This window comes from Littorina saxatilis, linkage group LG8 (assembly GCF_037325665.1).
Source record: "Littorina saxatilis isolate snail1 linkage group LG8, US_GU_Lsax_2.0, whole genome shotgun sequence".
Taxonomy (NCBI): domain Eukaryota; kingdom Metazoa; phylum Mollusca; class Gastropoda; order Littorinimorpha; family Littorinidae; genus Littorina; species Littorina saxatilis.
In genome coordinates, this window is record NC_090252.1 from 52,742,059 (window position 1) to 52,762,011 (window position 19,953).

Here is a 19,953-nt window from a genome sequence, read left to right on the forward strand (position 1 = left end):
TTGCGGCAGATGGCATTGACGCTACAGGAACTATCAGGAAGGACAGAGTTGAACATTGTCCTCTGAGAGATCCTGCACTTCTTGCAAAAGACCCAAAGGGATCCATGGACTATCGCTTTGACCGAAGAGACAATGTCCTTGTGGTCGAGTGGAATGACAACAATGTTGTCACGATGGCAACACACTGCGATCCTGCTACACCTGTGGGAAATGCTCGGAGATGGTCTAAGCAGCAGAGACAGTTCATCAACATTCAACAGCCACAGATCAACAACGTCTACAATGCAACAATGGGAGGCGTCGATCGAGCTGACCAAAACATTGCTGCTTACAGGACTTCAATGAGAACCAAGAAATGGTGGTGGCCGTTCTTTTCATACACCCTTGATCTTGTGCTTCAGAATGCATGGCTCCTGTACCGCAGAACCGGTCAAGCGACAGTTGATCTGCTGACTTTCAGGCGGAGGGTGGCTCAGACCTATCTCATGCGTCATGGTGCAGCGGCGACTCCATTGAGAGTAGGTCGAGACCTGACCTTCACACCCAGAGTCCCTGAGGCCGTCAGGAGAGACAGAACAGGTCACTTCTCTTGCGATTCAACACGGAAAAGATGCGCAAAATGTCACAAAAACACAAGGACGATGTGTACAAAGTGTCGAGTTGGCCTTCATCTCCATTGCTTCAACGAGTTCCACGGAGTCCCTTGAATTTGCTGCATCGTTGCTCTTCATCATGGAGTTCTTTGACGTTGGTTTTTTTCTTGATTTGAACTACTTCTAAAAAAGAAGTGGAGGAGAGGATAGGGTTATTCCTCCCAGATATTTTGGTTTAATTTTTACCAACACAACGATAATGTACACTTATTTTGAAAGGACGCAAACGAGCAATCAGCTGGATATTGTGAAATCAAAGAAATGTTCCAACGTTGCTATGTTCGTTTCAAGGCAAACAATAAAGCTGTTTTTACAAATTCATTTGTCTGAAATATGTCCATAAAATGTGAGTTTTCTATTTAATTTCATAACGTCACAAGGTTCCAATGTGGGGGTGCACTTAAAACAGTGTGGTCATTTCCCCCCTATGCACCCCAGAGGGGTGCACCCAAAAACTTCTACAAACAAGAGGCGAAGCCATCAAGGCTCACGTAAGAAATCGACAAACAGTAACACAAACTCAATCACTCCGTCACACACACACACACACACACACACACACACACACACACACACACACACACACACACACACACACACACACACACACACACACACACACACAGTAAGCATCTGGTGAAACTGTGCAAGAAAGCGAGACCCTGGATCTGCCAATTAGTCTCGGCCCGCTCACAATAACAATGACCGAGACTTTCAGTAATTCCTTTGCGTGACGTCTAACCCTCTTACGTCATAATGTGACGTCTTCAAATAGTTTCTATCACACACGTCAAACACTTTTGACCGAGACGTAATCTTCTTATGCGAGCTTTATCCATAGACTCGGAAATGTTAAAGTTTCTATCACACACACACGCACGCACGCACGCACAGACAGACAAAAACTAGGAACAAAACATTCTGGGGGCAAACGACTACGGATGTGTCTTACTGGTACTCCTTTTGAGTACAAAAAAGCACTAAAAAAATCATAACTACCCACAAACAATTTTTCTGGGGGGATATGGGTTAATGTGAAATCACAAGCATGTTACTGTACCTTTTGTTTTGCCATTGAGATTGGTAGAAGGCAATGTTGAGTGGTGAACACAAGTTGCATTGATCACTGCATCACCATGTGGTCAATCCCCTTTGATCTGCAGATTGCACCAGCACAAACCAACACAATATTATGATCGTAAACAGCCCACATGGCCAATTAATCCAAGAACACAAACACACTGAGATATATCTAATCAGAGAGTCTGCAAACCAAGTCATTATGCTTTTGAAATTCATTGAAAATCTGTCTGTCAATGAAGCAGATAGATCTATCCTTGCGATTGTTTTTGCAATCAGATAAATGTTTGAACTTCACTTATTCTGTTATCATTCAACAAATTGATATTTTGCAAGATGAATTTCGTGCCAACGAGCTGAACAATCAAAAGTAAGCAAGTGGTACTGGTACATTCTTGACGACAAAATTTAGTCACGCAAACAAACTGCGAAAGAATTTAGCTTACTGCAGTACTGATTTCGCCAAATAAATTCATGTGCATGCCGAAGTCATTCCTGCTTTGATTCCAATCATTCTAATTGATCTGAATGCAAACGAGCTGATCGAAATGAGTAACATTGCACCTGCCTATATACTGTATTGCGAAAGCGAAGGTCGTCTGCGACTGGAGACTTCGATGTCGAACAGCGTCGTTTCCTCACTCTCAGCGGCTGTCTTCATCGGAAAAGTGAAAAGCGTGACTTGCAATCTAGCGGAAGCCACATTCTATCTTTTCGTTTGGGCGTTGTTTTTGTGTACAATCTCTGAAAATGTTATTTCGAAAAAGGCGGCCGTCATCATTTTGGGGTTTCCGCCTAGTGGTGTTTTAAACCGGTTTCAGATACATAAGCTTACGTCACAAACCGGAACACACCTTGGAGATGAAAACAAAATGGCAGCCCCCATGAAATCCGAAAGGTCAAGCAAAAAAGTCGTGAATAGCGGTTCGCAAACGAACATTCGTCCAAATGATGGTTAAAAACAACCTGCAGCGGACGGCAGCTGAAAATTAAATGTGCATACAGTTAAAACAATCATTCAACTGTATTTATATACTGTTCAAAAAAAGAAACGCATAGTTGCTACTTGCCAAATTTGTTTTATTTTTCGAAAAAATTAACAGAAAATCCAATATTTAGATTATTTGTTTGAAATTTGGTATGGACACAGTTGAATGCACACACAGTTCATTTGCATCTTCAAATCAATCAGTCAATCAATACGATTGGGTGCCGAGGCTGTCAAGTCAGTAGGGGGTGTGACTGCCTTGAGCAGCAACAACTGCCCGGCACCTTCTGGGCATGGACTGGATCAGATGCCGGATATCTTGCTGTGGGATGGTGTCCCACTCCTCCTGAAGTGCCTGCAATAGATCGCGGTGATTTGCCGGCGCTTCTTCTCGCCTGCGCACACGTCTGTCCAATTCATCCCTGAGGTGTTCTATAGGGTTCATGTCTGGCGACATGGATGGCCAGGGAAGCACCTGGACATGGTGGTCGGTGAGGAACTGGGTGGTGAGTCGTGCTGTGTGCGGGCGAGCGTTGTCCTGCTGGAATATGGCATCCTGGTCAGCCAGAAGAGGAAGGGCGTGTGGGCGCAGAATTTCCTCCACGTATCGCTGGGCAGTTATGCGCCCTTGGACGTGCACCAGGGTGCTCCTTCCAGCGGTATTGATCGCCCCCCACACCATGACGCCTCCACCACCATGAACGGGTGCCTCATCCACACAGTTGGGCGCGTAACGTTCGTTTAATCAATCAATGACGCTTATATCGCGCATATTCCGTGGGTACAGTTCTAGGCGCTCTGCAGTGATGCCGTGTGAGATGAAATTTTATACGGCCAGTAGATTGCAGCCATTTCGGCGCATATTTACCTTTCACGGCCTATTATTCCAAGTCACACGGGTATAGGTAGACAATTATTAACTGTGCCTAAGCAATTTTGCCAGGAAAGACCCTTTTGTCAATCGTGGGATCTTTAACGTGCACACCCAATGTAGTGTACACGGGGGGAGGGTTCGGACACCGAAGAGAGTCTGCACACAAAGTTGACTCTGAAATAAATTTCCGCCGAACCTGGGATCGAACTCACGCTGACAGCGGCCAACTGAATACAAATCCAGCGCGCTACCAACTGAGCTATATCCCCGCCCCGTTTACTCTCCGGTAGACCCTCCTCCGACCATCATGTCGCTGGAGCAGGAAGTAGGACTCGTCGCTGAACCACACGTGTCTCCAGTGATTCCGGACGGTCCAGCGAAGGTGCTGGTTGCCCCACTGCACTCGGTTCTGGCGATGGCGGCGGGTGAGGACAGCTCCTCTGTGAGGTCTGCGAGCTCTCAAACCAGCTTCATGCAGGCGGTTCCGCACGGTCTGGTCCGATAATCGGTGTGGCCCGGGGAGAGCCTGGACAGAAGATGAGGCCGACAGGAAACGATTCCGGAGGTGGCGAAGCCGTATGAAGCGGTCGTGAGCAGCAGTTGTCGCCCTTGGTCTTCCCGCTCGTGGCAAGTCAGCAACGGAGCCAGTGGCTTGAAACCTGACCCACAGTCTACTGGTGGTGCTCTGGGACACGTGGAAGTGCCTGGCGATTGCACTTTGACTTTGGCCTGCTTGTAAACGACCCAATGCAATTTGGCGGTCTTCTCTGCTCAATCGGGCCATCTTTCGTCGCTGAATTGTCGTCTGATTTCTTTGTGGCGAACAATCCGCTTTTATGGGTTTTGGAAGACATGGTGAGAGCTCAATATTCCCCGAGTTTCACGAGATTACACTGAAGCATGACGAGTGGTCATGCCAAATGAGCAATTTTGACATTGTAGCCACTGATCACGCATGCGTCACGTGCAGAGCTCACTTGTGGCAATGGACGAAAGGTCGACGACCAGATAAACATTTTCTGCAGTTTGGTGGATATCCTTGTAGCCATATAACTAAATTAACCAAATATTACAAGCTATGCGTTTCTTTTTTTGAACAGTATATTTGACCTCACACAGACTGTAGGAAGAGGCAAACCGTCTTGAACAAAAAAATTGTCCGCAGGAAGCGACTCCAAGAACACAGACGACTCGAAGTTGAGTGTCATACCTTGTAGTCTTTCTATGAAAGTAGTGGTCCAGTGAACGATACCTTTCGCCTGTGCCCCAACGTGTCACTAGTACTACTAGTAGTAGCAAAGAACAACTCAAATATATATAAGTGTAAAGGCATGCAAATAAATTCACAAAATTGTGAGAGAAGGAGAGAGAGAGAGACGGGGGGAGACCATGTTGTGGACCTGTCTAATTTTCACTGAATTGAAAAGGTAGCTTGACACTCACCGACAGCAACAAGAATCACCAGGATAAACAGACAAGCTATGTCGCCATTCCTTGCTTGCTGCTGGCACATGCTGTATCGCGTAGAGTTAATTGCAGAAGCTGAAGAAAACTTGTCCTATAACAAGAGGCACCCTTGCTTTCGAAGTGTGCACGCCTAAATCAGAGCATGATTCCTATCGAAAGACGAATAGTCTCTCTGCTCGCAGAGTCCAAGCGGTTTCCAAAAATAAAGAAAGGGGAGACATGACGTCATTGCAGAATGACGAATCGTCTATGTCACCAGCAGACAAAGTGTTGGCCAGCCCAGCGCCTTCAAGTTGCGGTTCTTGCAAATGTTTTTTAGTACACTATTTGACTGCACTTTATGTTTATAGATCTTTATAATATGGTCAAACGCGTCTTTTTATATTTAGTCAAGTTTTGACTAAATATTTTAACATCGAGGGGGAATCGAAACGAGGGTCGTGGTGTATGTGCGTGTGTGTGTGTGTGTGTGTGTGTGTGTGTGTGTGTGTGTGTGTGTGTAGAGCGATTCAGACCAAACTACTGGACCGATCTTTATGAAATTTGACATGAGAGTTCCTGGGTATGAAATCCCCGAACGTTTTTTTTCATTTTTTGGATAAATGTCTTTGATGACGTCATATCCGGCTTTTCGTGAAAGTTGAGGCGGCACTGTCACGCCCTCATTTTTCAACCAAATTGGTTGAAATTTTGGTCAAGTAATCTTCGACGAAGCCCGGACTTCGGTATTGCATTTCAGCTTGGTGGCTTAAAAATTAATTAATGACTTTGGTCATTAAAAATCGGAAAATTGTAAAAAAAAATAAAACTTTATAAAACGATCCAAATTTACGTTTATCTTATTTTCCATCATTTGCTGATTCCAAAAACATATAAATATGTTATATTCGGATTAAAAACAAGCTCTGAAAATTAAATATATACAAATTATTATCAAAATTAAATTGTCCAAATCAATTTAAAAACACTTTTATCTTATTCCTTGTCGGTTCCTGATTCCAAAAACATATAGATATGATATGTTTGGATTAAAAACACGCTCAGAAAGTTAAAACAAAGAGAGGTACAGAAAAGCGTGCTATCCTTCTGAGCGCAACTACTACTCCGCTCTTCTTGTCAATTTCACTGCCTTTGCCATGAGCGGTGGACTGACAATGCTACGAGTATACGGTCTTGCTGAAAAATGGCATTGCGTTCAGTTTCATTCTGTGAGTTCGACAGCTACTTGACTAAATATTGTATTTTCGCCTTACGCGACTTGTTACATTTAATCAAGTTTTGACTAAATGTTTTAACATAGAAGGGGGAATCGAGACGAGGGTCGTGGTGTATGTGTGTGTGTGTGTGTGTGTCTGTGCGTGCGTGTGTGTAGAGCGATTCAGAGTAAACTACTGGACCGATCTTTATGAAATTTTACATGAGAGTTCCTGGGTATGATATCCCCAGACTTTTTCATTTTTTGGATAAACGTCTTTTATAACGTCATATCCGGCTTTTTTGTAAAAGTTGAGGCGGCACTGTCACACCTTCATTTTTCAATCAAACTGATTGAAATTTTGGACAAGCAATCTTCGACGAAGGCCGGACTTCGGTATTGCATTTCAGCATCATGCTTAAAAACTAATTAATGACTTTGGTCATTAAAAATTTGAAAATTGTAATTAAAATTATTTATTTATTAAACGATCCAAAATTACTTTTATTTTATTTTGTATCATGTTCTGATTCCAAAAACATATAGATATGGTATATTCGGATTAAAAAACAAGCTCTGAAAATTAAAATTAAGTAGATGTGCAACGCCAAGGCACTGCATACCCCAGCGAAAGACAAACTTCTCTCTTACTCTCTCTCTCTTTCTCTCTCAAACACACACACACACACACACACACACACACACACACACACGAACACACACACACACACACACACGCACACGCACACACACACGCACACGCACACACACACCCCAAGTTACACACGTACACACAAACACACTCACTCACACGCACTCACTCACTCTCTCACACACACTTCATACACACAAAACACACCCCCATATGCACATATAGACAGACGGACATAAACACCTTTGCAAACAAACACACATGCACACACACATACACTTACGCACACGCACATACACACACCCACCCACTCTCTCTCTTTCACTCTTATACAAACAGACACACCCCCCACACACACACACACTGTACATACGCACGCACACACACACACACACACGTACACACGCACACAGACACACACACACACACACATTGACTCACACAAATCTCATACACACAATACACACTCATACGCACATAGACCGGCACGGTTGGCCTAGTGGTAAGGCGTCCGCCCCGTGATCGGGAGGTCGTGGGTTCGAACCCCGGCCGGGTCATACCTAAGACTTTAAAATTGGCAATCTAGTGGCTGCTCCGCCTGGCGTCTGGCATTATGGGGTTAGTGCTGGGACTGGTTGGTCCGGTGTCAGAATACTGTGACTGGGTGAGACATGAAGCCTGTGCTGCGACTTCTGTCTTGTGTGTGGCGCACATTATATGTCAAAGCAGCACCGCCCTGATATGGCCCTTCGTGGTCGGCTGGGCGTTAAGCAAACAAACAAACAAATACGCACATAGACAGTCGAACACACACACCTTTACAAACAAACACATATACACACTCATACACACACAAACATACACACAAACTCAGACACACACAAACATACACACAAACACATTCACACACACACACACACACTGTGCCTGCCGTTGCTCACGGCAGTTTTTTATGTGTGACTGTTATTTTGGTTTTGTCCACGTGCTATTTGCGTGACGGACGTGTGCTCGACGAAGCATCGTATTTTATGTTTTCTGGATGCACGAAGGGCACAAGGCTTGATTAACGCTCACCTTGTATTTTTGACCAACATGGCATAGTTTTAGTTAGCACGTGTTTGAGCGGCTATGACTTGCTCTTTTTCGCAGTCATGAACAGGCGACCCTGTTTTGGCTTGTCATGATCCGTGCAGTCCATGTTATTAGGTATCAGGCGTAGTTTGGGGTGTATTTATTTCGGTATGTTGTCTATATCTTTTTGCCATAACGTTTTCAAACTTGTTATAGCAGCGTTGTTTTGGGTGTGTTCAAGTGTTAGTTTTGAGTAGTTTTCGGTGTTTAGCCTCATTAGCATATCAAGTCGATGTCGAGGATCAACTGTCTATTTTTCGTTAGTACGTCTCTGAGTCTGAAGGAAGAAGGTCGCTTTTTGTTTAGTAGTGAACCCGCTGTGCTTTTTTACTCGTGTTTTCCTTGGATTTGTGTGTTCATGAGGAACAGTCCCTGCCTGATGGCGCAAAGGTAAAATATTGTTTTTGTTAGTTAAGACTTGTTGTGTTCTGTTTGTTTGTCTGTTTTGTTTGTCTCAGTTTTCGATAGTTTAGTGAGTAGTAGTTTTGGCAGGTGTTGTTATTTTTCTCTTTTGAAGCTCAACAGTTTTAGGAAGGTATCGTTTATGTCTTTTCGATAATTGTAGTCATGTGTACGTTTTCTAAACGGGATTGTGATTGTCGCAGTTGTATGTTTCTTTATTTGACGATTTTGGAGACTGGCGTTTAGGATTAAGGGTTGTCGGCCATTTTTGTATGTTATTAAATGTTCAAGTCGTAGATTATTTCATTGTTTCAGGTGAACGTTAGTTGAATTGTGGTTTATGTATTCTATTGCAGGGTTTAATTTATTGTAAGGATTGACATTATATTTTGTGACTTATATGTGTATTTTTTGTGTGTATTTGCAGTTTTTTACCACGAATCACGACTATAGAAATGAATTTAACATAGAAACGGTGGCTGGGTAATTAATCAAAATAAACAACCATAAACTTTCTTGTTCTTTCGTTTTTCGTGAGTTATCCCTTTGTACCTCCTGCAAGCGAGTCTGTGACGTAGGGTCTGTCTTCCTAAAAATGCATGTGCACTCACAGTAAAAAACTTAGTCTCCATAGACTCCCTTCCCTAAATAGTAACAAACTTAGTCTTTATAGACTCCCTTTCCTAGACAGAAAAGACTTAGTTTTATATACTCCCTTCCCTAGACAGTTATACAAACTTAGTCTCCATATACTCCCTTTTTAGACAAGGAATAGGTATTACGTATAAGCTTTATAATCTCTTAATCACAGCGGGTTTCTACTCAACATTAAGTTGATCAGACCAGAGCGTACTCATGTAAAGTAACCAGACCCCTAACCCGGTCTGCTTAAGTTTGTAATGTTCTAGCCTAAGTGAGGCTGACTTATGGCTCTCGTATGCAAAGTCCTTTAAACTTGTGTTTTATTGAAGAACATTATTGTCGTTTTACCATAACGTGTCTCATGTTGTTTAAAGTATGGCTGAAAAGGAGCATAGTGAAGATTTTGATCTTTTAAGTTTTGATGAGGCACCATCACCCGGTGTACTAGGTGCTCAGCATAGCGTTGTAGACCGGGAAGAACTATCTTCTGTTGAAGAAATCGCGGATAAAGATAACGCTGAAACTCGGTCCAAACGAGAAAGAACTTTGACTGAAAAGGGACTGAGTCATGCTATTAGCATTAACCAAGCAAATTTTACCAGCTTGAGAACGCATCTTGACAAATTATTGTCAACTGTCTCTACTGAACTGTGTAAAGAGAAAAAAGATATAGAGGTGCTACAATCTCTGAAGGAAAGAATTTCAGCTCGACTGGAAGAGCTGTCGGTTTGTGCAAATAAGTTAAAGACACTTACCCAAGATGACACGTTCATAGAGTGCTTTACCGACCTGCGTAATGCTTCACACGAACTGATTTCAAAAATTGTAACAGTCATTACCCCAGCAGGATCGACAGTGCGACACGAACAGGTGTCAAAACGTACTAAATCAAGAGCAAGTAGTCGCTCATCTGGTTTGTCTAGGGCCTCTGGAAAATCGGACAAAGTATATGCTAAGGTTGCAATAGCTGCTCTTCAAATTAAGGCAAAGGGACAGTCCCAAATAAACCAGCTCCAAAATGAAAAAGAGCAACGGAAAGAAGAAGAGGCAGAAGCTAAAGCAATGAAAGAGGCGGAGGCTAAAATGAAAGAGGCAGAAGCTAAAGCAAATCAAGAAATGAAAGAGGCAGAAGCTAAAGTAAAAGAGGCAGAAGCTAAAGCAAATCAAGAAATGAAAGAGGCAGAAGCTAAAGTAAAAGAGGCAGAAGCTAAAGCAAATCAAGAAATGAAAGAGGCAGAAGCTAAAGTAAAAGAGGCAGAAGCTAAAGCAATGAAAGAGGCGGAGGCTAAAATCAAAGAGGCAGAAGCTAAAGCAAATAAAGAGGCAGAAGCTAAAATGAAAGAGGCAGCTAAAATGAAAGAGGCAGAAGCTAAAGCAATTGAAGAGGTAAAAGAGGCTCAGATGAAGGCGAAAGACGCCAAAACAGAGAGAGACTATTTGCAAAGAATAGAGGCAATCAAATTGCAAACTGAACTTGAAGAAAGGTTGGCGGAATTAGAGATTCTGGAAGAAGCAGACAATCCTTACCCTCTCCCTAAATTAACCCCTGTTGACTTGATAGGATATCAAACAGGGTTGGTTAAACAGGAAATAGGTTTAGGGTATGATAGGGTCCCAGCCACCATTCCCATCAGCCAGCCTACGAGGATGCAGTCCCAGGTCGCAGCCACTACTGGGGACTACCACGTCACGCAGAGAGGCTACATCAAGCTGGATCAGCATGCTGTCCCATCCTCTTCAAGCATCGTGACAAGGACACCTGTCACGACGTCCGCCGTGACTTCCGTCACAACTACGCTTCCTTCATCGATGTACGGCAGCCGCACCAACATCGACGCATATACGCTTCAAGGGCTACCGCAGCTTCCACTCTTCACGACTGCTCAAGCTACTACAAGAGATACCGCCCATCCTATCTCTACGATGGGTGTCCCTCTCTTTGGCGCCTCCCTCACGAGCTCCCACGCAGCTCGTGCGTCGACGATCAGCCACCCTGCCCATAGTGTGGCGTCTGCTTACCCTCCCCATAATGTGACGTCTGCTTACCCCCCCTCACCTCCCGTCTCCGATCCTCATCATGCTTGGGATGCAGGTGCCCCACGCGAGACTGGAAGGTTCGACATCTACGGCCTTAGCACTCCACCCCGTCACATCGAGTTCGCACCCTCAGCCTCTACACCTCGTACTGAGGTTCTCGATCCTCGTCTACGTCATCAGTTCAACTCCTTCTTGCCCAGCGTCCCAGAGCATCAACAGCGTATGGATCACGCACATCTGCCCATCGGGTTTCCGAGCGCTGCTTCAACTGGACAAGAGGGCGCTGAGAGAACAGCCAGAAACCCCCAAGTCAGGTTCGAGGATCAAGCATCTATGCCCAATTACGGATCGTTCAACTCGCCTACGTCTCAGTTCGACTCCTACTTGGAGTCGGTAACAAAAACACTCGCTGAGGCGTTGACGCTGAACCGACTGCCACTCCAGGAGCCTTGTGTCTTTTCTGGAGACCCACTGTTGTATCCGACCTGGAAAGCCTCGTTCTCCTTTCTCATCGAACGACAGAACATAGGGTCGAATGAGAAGTTGCTCTACTTGCAGCGCTACGTGGGCGGCATTGCGAAGGAAGCAATCAACGGTTTCTTTCTCATGACTCAGACAGGAGCATACGAGCAAGCACTATCTGTTCTCCAACAACGATTCGGGAACTCTTACGTCATCAGCACAGCTTTCAGAACCAAGTTGGACAACTGGCCCGTCGTGAAGACCAAGGACCCAGTTGCTTTGCGATGTCTCGCTGACTTTCTACAGCAGTGTGGAGTCGCTGCCAAAGAGGTTGGTGGTCTGGAGATTCTCAACGACGCACACTACCTCAAGGACATCGTCGAGAAACTACCAGACTGGATGGTACGTAGTTGGGCCAGAAACGTTGTCAGCACCAAGCTCAACAAGCAGCGTTACCCTACGTTTGACGAACTCGTGACCTTCGTCACCTACGAAGCAGAGATTGTCACAGATCCTGTTTTTGGGATCACGCCCGCTACGTCTACTGTCAGCACCAAGGTACCCGTCAAGAGTAAAGTCGCTATGGCCACGTCTGGGGAGTCAGCGGAAACGAAATGCGAGTTCTGTGGGTACTCTGGTCATGACATTTTGGCATGTCGTAGTTTCATGAAGAAGACAGCCAAGGAACGTCAGGAGTTTGTCTTCAAAAGTAGTCTCTGTTTTGGCTGTCTTTTGAGCGTCGACCATCAGTCTCGTCAGTGCAAACAGAGGGCTACGTGTGAAACATGTTCCAAGCGCCATCCGACCTGCATGCATGACCAAGACTTTGTACCATTCAAGAAGACAGTTGATAACTCGGCTCCCACAACCAGCACAAACTACGCAACTCACTTGTCAAGCAAGCCCATGGAATCAGCATCCGCTAACGCAGCTCAGTCTGATAACTGCGGAGCACTGACTGCGATGATTGTGCCAGTCTACGTCTCTTCCATCGACAATCCGGACAGGGAGGTCCTCACCTACGCCCTATTGGACACTATGTCTGACGCTACCTTCGCAGTGTCTTCCGTAGTTGAGGGTCTCGGAGCAACGGCGAGACAAACTACACTGAAGGTGTCCACTCTCACGGAAACCGACACACTGATTCCTTGCACCAAGTACACGGGTCTGAGAGTACGATCCTACTTTTCTGAAAATGACTGGATCAATCTACCTCCAGCGTTCTCCAGGGATTTCTTAGACATCCACAAGGATCACGTACCCACCCACCCCAGAGACAGTTGCTAGACATCCTCACTTGCGACGACTGGCGACCAACCTGATTCCATTGCAGCCCAACTGTGAAGCAGGACTCTTGATAGGCTACGATTGTGCCGAGGCACTCATGCCAGTCAGCATCGTCCCAGGGGTCCCTTACGGTATTGAAACGCGCCTGGGTTGGTCAGTCGTCGGACGGTCTACACAACCTACCTCGTTCGACTCTATCGGATCTTCCCATCAGGTCAGAATGCAGCAATCTGCAGTAGAGGAAGACAGAGTCGCCTTTGTATACAAGTCAAGCGTCAAGGAAGCATCGGCATCGGACTTGCTGTTCGCCATTGAAAGGGATTTTGTTGACCTTGAAGTAGGTCAAACCTCGCAAGACGACGTGCGATTTCTGAAAATCGTACAAGACAACGTGACAATCAACTCAGAGGGTCACTATGAGATGCCACTGCCGTTCCGATCAGACAATCCTACACTGACAAACAACAGAGGCGCTGCTCTCAAACGAGTACTGGGACTCAAGCGTCAGTTCGAGCGCAGACCTGAGTATCTGCGTGACTACCAGAAGTTCATGAAGGTCATTTTGGATCGAGGCGATGCCGAGAAGGTACCTGCAGATGAGATTGAGTCCAGCACACGTTGGTATATCCCACACCATGGGGTGTACAATCCGAAGAAGCCAGGAAAGATCAGAGTTGTGTTTGACTGTAGCGCACAGCACTTAGGCGTTTGCTTGAACGATCTGCTGCTACAAGGACCGGATCTCATTAGCTCACTCGTGGGAGTTCTCTGTCGTTTCCGCAAAGGTCCAGTTGCTTTTGCTTGTGACATTGAGAAGATGTACCACCAGTTCCATGTGTCTAAACCGCAACGAGACTACCTTCGCTTCTTGTGGTGGGAGGACGGCGACCTGAGCAGGTCGTTGGTGGACTTTAGGATGAAAGTGCACATCTTCGGAGCCACCTCGTCGCCGGGTTGTGCTAACTTCGGGTTGAAGCAGGTAGCCAAGGATAATGCAGCCATCTCTCCTGAGGCTTCTGCTTTCCTACAGCGGGACTTCTACGTGGACGATGGTCTGAAAGCTGAGAGTACGGTGGAAAGAGCAACTGAAGTTTTGGCCAAGGCAAGAGAGATCTGCTCTATGGGCAACTTGAGGTTACACAAGATTGTTTCGAACTCCAAGGAGCTGCTGTCATGCTTTCCCGACTCCGAAGTCAGCTCCGCTGTTTCTGCTGATCTGGCTAAACCCGGTGATCTTCCTGCCGTTGAGAGAACTCTTGGATTGCAGTGGAATACAGACGATGATACCCTTGGGTTTAGCAATGATGTCAAGGACAACCCTTCATCAAGGCGAGGCGTGCTTTCCACGGTAGCATCTTTGTACGATCCTCTTGGACTATTGGCTCCTTTCGTTCTGCTTGGCAAGCTAATCCTGCAGGAGATGTGTCGTGATCGCCTGGGTTGGGATGAAGCACTGCCAGAGAGGCTTGTGGAACAGTGGAACGCTTGGTTGCAAGGATTGGCTAATGTGAGCCAGTTTCACGTCCCCAGGAACTATCTTCCTCCGAGTTTTGGATCCTTGGTCACAGTCGAGTTGCATCATTTCTCTGACGCGTCAACGACTGGATACGGACAATGTTCTTACTTGAGATTCATAGACAATCAGGATCAAGTTCACTGCACTTTGGTCATGGCCAAGGCTCGAGTCACGCCGTTACGTCCTGTCACAATTCCTCGGCTGGAGCTTCAGGCAGCTGTGTTGTCCGTCAAGGTGGCTCGGGTATTGCAGAATGAGTTGGACTTTGAGAACGTTGAACACTTCTTCTGGTCAGATTCTGAGATTGTCCTGGCCTATCTGCGTAACGAGTCCAAGAGATTTCACGTCTTCGTGGCCAATCGAGTTCAACAAATCTTGCAGTTCGCAGGGGCTAGCTGCTGGAACCACGTGGTCTCAAGTGAGAATCCTGCTGACTTGGCTTCTCGAGGGTCAGGAATCGGCAACCTCACCACCTCCAGATGGATCCTCGGTCCGGAGTTCTTGTGGCGACGACATGTTTTCACTGACGAACGATACTTCGAGATACCTCCCAACGACGTGGAGGTCAAGATCTGCAAGGCGTCCAAAACCACTGAAGAGCTGACCACCTCGTTTGAAGAAAGGACGAGACGCTTCTCCACACGATCGTCACTTCTGCGTGGTCTGGCTTTGATAGTTCGGCGCTGCGCTCTCAAAAAGGGCATCGTCATGTCGAACTTGGAATCCCTGAGGGAGGCCGAACGGAAGTGGATCATCTGTATTCAACGGGAATCGTTGTCCAATCCTTCGACAGGTGTGCGAAACACACTCTCACAGCTGAACTGTTTCAAGGGAGAAGACAGTCTCTTACGAGTAGGCGGTAGGTCCAGCAAGTCTCAAGAGAGCTTTGAATGCAAACACCTAGTAGTGTTACCACGTGACAGTCATATCTCCTTGCTCACTGCTCGCAGCTGTCACCTTAGGGTCGCTCATCAAGGTCGCACCTCAACGATCAACGAAATCAGGGCTTCCGGCTACTGGATCTTGGGTATGCGTCATGTCGTCTCTACTGTCATACGAGGATGCGTGGAGTGCCTTCGTTTACGTGGTCAGCCTCATGAACAGATGATGTCGGACCTACCAGAAGAAAGGGTGGAAGCGTCACCTCCATTCACGTACTGTGGTGTGGATTGTTTTGGTCCTTTTCACGTCAAAGATGGGCGAAAGGAGGTCAAGCGTTATGGATTGATAGTCACGTGCTTGGCATCAAGAGCTGTACACATTGAAGCATTGGACGACATGACCACCGACTCATTTATCAACGGACTGCGTAATGTTTCAGCCATCAGAGGCAACATACGCCTCATCAGGTGCGACCGTGGAACCAACTTCGTGGGTGCCTGCAACGAGCTGAAGACAGCCTGGAAGGAGATGGACTACGGAGTCATTGCGTCTAGGCTTTTGGCAGAGAACTGCGAATTCAAGTTTAACCCTCCCTCCTCCAGCCACATGGGCGGAGCGTGGGAAAGGCAAATCAAAACTGTTCGCAGCGTCTTGAACGGACTGTTGAGGAGATCTGGTCTAAGACTCACCTCCTCCTCCTTACGTACTTTTCTGTACGAAGCAATGGCGATCGTGAATAGTCGCCCCTTGTCCGTGGAATCCCTTGAGGCCCCCGACAGTCCTAGACCCTTGACCCCTAACCATGTCCTTACGATGAAACACTCGGGCATCCTTCCTCCGCCCGGAGTCTTTGAAGATGCTGACCTCTACGTGAGAAGACGATGGAGGTGCGCGCAGCGTCTTGCGGAAGAGTTCTGGCAGAGCTGGAGAAGGACGTACCTAGCTACTCTTCAGCAGCGACGCAAGTGGCAACGGCCTCTGACCAACGTCGCGGTTGGAGATGTCGTCGTGCTGCACGAGCCCAACGTGTGTCGTAACGACTGGACGTTGGCCCGGGTTCTCGAAGTGTTCCCTGGAACTGATGGGTTAGTGCGCAGCGTGCGTATTAAGATGGGTGCTTCATCGTTGGACAAGCATGGACGCCCTACTTCATCAGCTGTGTGTTTAGAACGACCCGTACACAAACTGACAGTACTCGTTAATACGATGGTGTAAAGGTATTGACGTACAGGAACACAACATATAGTACGCAAGTGAATGCGTAACACGTGTTGAACAATATGATCAACAACATTGATAAGTTAAGGAGTGTTTTGGTTTTTGTTTTTTTGTTTGTTTTCAATACTTACGGAACTTTAAGGAACATTATGATATGAATGACCAACACAGGAATGAAATTTTGTGCTTATGTTGCATGTCTGGTGAAGAATCTTGCTTTTGCCGTTTGGAATAGGTTTGTTTTTGTAAAACATAACCATGGTACGGAAGTTTGTTTTTTGTGTATGATGGTGCTTATTTGAAGGATTAACTTGCAGAAAATTGGAGCCTTGTGTTCTCTCCTTTTTGACAAGGTGGTTTTGTTTGTATCCTGATCAGATGTCGTTCAGCACGTCTTTTTGAGAGCATGTTATTTTTTTGTTTTTGAATTATTCATAATGTTTAATACGTGTGTTGACAGGATGATCAATGTTGATGTTTGATACGATAGATGTTGTGATATCGTTGGTCGTGTTTTTCGAATTTTAAGTCCTCTGACAGTCCCAGTTTGATTCTGTTTTTGGGGCAATCGTAAGTAAGCTTTTAAAGGGTTCAAATCTATGCTCCAAGTGTGTTCATAGTCGTGTTTGAACAACTAAGTTTTTTGAAAGGTTCAAATCTATGTTCCAAGTGTGTTCATAGTCGTGTTTGAACAACTGTAAAGTTTTGTAAAGGATTCAAATCTATGTTCCAAGTGTGTTCATAGTCGTGTTTGAACAACTAAGTTTTTTGAAAGGTTCAAATCTATGTTCTAAGTGTGTTCATAGTCGTGTTTTGAACAACTGTAAAGTTTTGTAAAGGATTCAAATCTATGTTCCAAGTGTGTTCATAGTCGTGTTTGAACAACTGTAAAGTTTTGTAAGGTTCATATCTATGTTCCAAGTGTGTTCATAGTCGTGTTTGAACAACTGTAAAGTTTTTAAAGTTCATATCTATGTTCCAAGTGCGTTCATAGTCGTGTTTTGAACAACTGTAAAGTTTGTAAGGTTCATATCTATGTTCCAAGTGTGTTCATAGTCGTGTTTTGGAACAACTGTAAAGTTTTTTGAAAGGTTCAATTCTATGTTCCAAGTGTGTTCATAGTCATGTTTTGAGCAATAGTTAAGTAAGTTTTGAAAGTTTCGAATCTATGTTCCAAGTGCGTTCATAGTTACGTTTTAGAAGTTGTAGTGTGGTGGTCCCAAGGAGCGGGATCACTGCTTAAAGGCTAGATAGAATGTGTAGCGTGGTGACTCCAAGGAGCGGGATCACTGCTAAAAGCTTGTTAAATAAGTTTGAAGAGTTCATATCTATGTTCTAAGTGCGTTCATAGCTATGTTTTGAACAACTGTAAGTAATTTTGGGAGGAACAAAACCTATGTTCCAAGTGTGTTCGTAGTCTTGTTTGTTGAGTAACTGTAAATAAGTTTTGGACAAGTTTCAAGTTTATGCCTTGTGCGTTTTTATAGTCTCGTTTTGAGCAACTGTAAGTGGGTACGAGTAGAATTCTTTTGCAAATTAAGTTTTCGCCCTAAAACGGTTTTTGATGTTTTGGTTGTTGCAGAGACCTATATTAGGTCTATGGTTGTTGTGTTGAAAGCGCATTAGCGCGCTTTGTGGTGGGAGTGTGCCTGCCGTTGCTCACGGCAGTTTTTATGTGTGACTGTTGTTTTGGTTTCGTCCACGTGCTATTTGCGTGACGTACGTGTGCTCGACGAAGCATCGTATTTTATGTTTTCTGGATGCACGAAGGGCACAAGGCTTGATTAACGCTCACCTTGTATTTTTGACCAACATGGCATAGTTTTAGTTAGCACGTGTTTGAGCGGCTATGACTTGCTATTTTCCGCAGTCATGAACAGGCGACCCTGTTTTGGCTTGTCATGATCCGTGCAGTCCATGTTATTAGGTATCAGGCGTAGTTTGGGGTGTATTTATTTCGGTATGTTGTCTATATCTTTTTGCCATAACGTTTTTGAACTTGTTATAGCAGCGTTGTTTTGGGTGTGTCCAAGTGTTAGTTTGAATAGTTTTCGGTGTTTAGCCTCATTAGCATATCTAGTCGATGTCGAGGATCAACTGTCTATTTTTCGTTAGTACGTCTCTGAGTCTGAAGGAAGAAGGTCGCTTTTTGTTTAGTAGTGAACCCGCTGTGCTTTTTTACTCGTGTTTTCCTTGGATTTGTGTGTTCATGAGGAACAGTCCCTGCCTGATGGCGCAAAGGTAAAATATTGTTTTTGTTAGTTAAGACTTGTTGTGTTCTGTTTGTTTGTCTGTTTTGTTTGTCTCAGTTTTCGATAGTTTAGTGAGTAGTAGTTTTGGCAGGTGTTGTTATTTTTCTCTTTTGAAGCTCAACAGTTTTAGGAAGGTATCGTTTATGTCTTTTCGATAATTGTAGTCATGTGTACGTTTTCTAAACGGGATTGTGATTGTCGCAGTTGTATGTTTCTTTATTTGACGATTTTGGAGACTGGCGTTTAGGATTAAGGGTTGTCGGCCATTTTTGTATGTTATTAAATGTTCAAGTCGTAGATTATTTCATTGTTTCAGGTGAACGTTAGTTGAATTGTGGTTTATGTATTCTATTGCAGGGTTTAATTTATTGTAAGGATTGACATTATATTTTGTGACTTATATGTGTATTTTTTGTGTGTATTTGCAGTTTTTTACCACGACTATAGAAATGAATTTAACATAGAAACGGTGGCTGGGTAATTAATCAAATAAACAACCATAAATTTTCTTGTTCTTTCGTTTTTCGTGAGTTATCCCTTTGTACCTCCTGCAAGCGAGTCTGTGACGTAGGGTCTGTCTTCCTAAAAATGCATGTGCACTCACACACACACACACACTCTTTCTCTCTCTCTCTGTGTCTCTCTCTCGCTCTGTCCCTCTCTCTGTTTCTGTCTCTGTCCGTCTATCTCTCTCTTTCACATTATCTCTCTCTTTCTCTCACTCTCTCTCTCCCTCTCTCTCTCTCAATGGTCCTATGGTGGCGAGGCAGTCCGAGTAACCAACTCGTACAAATACCTCGGCATGTTGTTTACTACAAAACTGAGTGTAAATGTTGCTTTGAGTGAGATGTCCAGAAAGGGAAAGAAAGCAGTCATTGAGATACAGAGAACAATGAAAAAACTGAATGTTGCTGATCCATTGGTGTTTTGGAAGATGTTTGATGTGCACGTAGAACCCATTTTAACATACGCAGCCGAAGTTTGGGGGCTAGAGGGCGTCAAGCCAATCGAGCAAGCTCACACTTTTGCTATCAAAAGGTTTTTAAATGTTCCGCTGCATTCCTCAAATACAATGGCGTACGGGGAAATAGGCAGATACCCACTTTTCATAAGAAGTGTTGTCAAATGTGTGAAATATTGGCTTAAGTTAACAAGACTTCCGCAAACCAGAATTTGTAAACAGACCTATGAAATGCTCCTTTTGCAACATGAATC

At 44.9% G+C, this 19,953-nt stretch overlaps 2 protein-coding genes across 2 annotated transcripts in view; one reads left to right on the forward strand and one right to left on the reverse strand.

Annotated features, from left to right (window-relative positions):
* Positions 1 to 5,262, reverse strand: part of LOC138973817 (uncharacterized) — a 105,984-nt gene extending 100,722 nt beyond the window's left edge. Inside the window, exon 1 of the mRNA XM_070346528.1 lies at positions 5,039 to 5,262. Coding sequence (XP_070202629.1) covers positions 5,039 to 5,108 — 70 coding nt within the window. The 5' untranslated portion in view covers positions 5,109 to 5,262. The remainder of the gene's footprint in view (positions 1 to 5,038) is intronic.
* A 7,828-nt stretch (positions 5,263 to 13,090) lies between these two features.
* LOC138974730 (uncharacterized) lies at positions 13,091 to 16,968 on the forward strand. The gene is made up of 2 exons (XM_070347455.1): positions 13,091 to 16,353; positions 16,947 to 16,968. The coding sequence occupies exons 1-2, from the start codon at positions 13,091 to 13,093 to the stop codon at positions 16,966 to 16,968; spliced, it is 3,285 nt and encodes a 1,094-aa protein (XP_070203556.1).
* The last annotated feature ends 2,985 nt before the right edge of the window (positions 16,969 to 19,953 follow it).

Coding starts and splice junctions, on each gene's coding strand:
- LOC138974730 (XM_070347455.1), top strand. CDS start 13,091: ATGCAGCAATCTGCAGTAGAGGAAGACAGAGTCGCCTTTGTATACAAG. Junction 16,354..16,946: donor GTGTTCCCTGGAACTGATGG/GTTAGTGCGCAG, acceptor GTGTGTTGACAG/GATGATCAATGTTGATGTTT.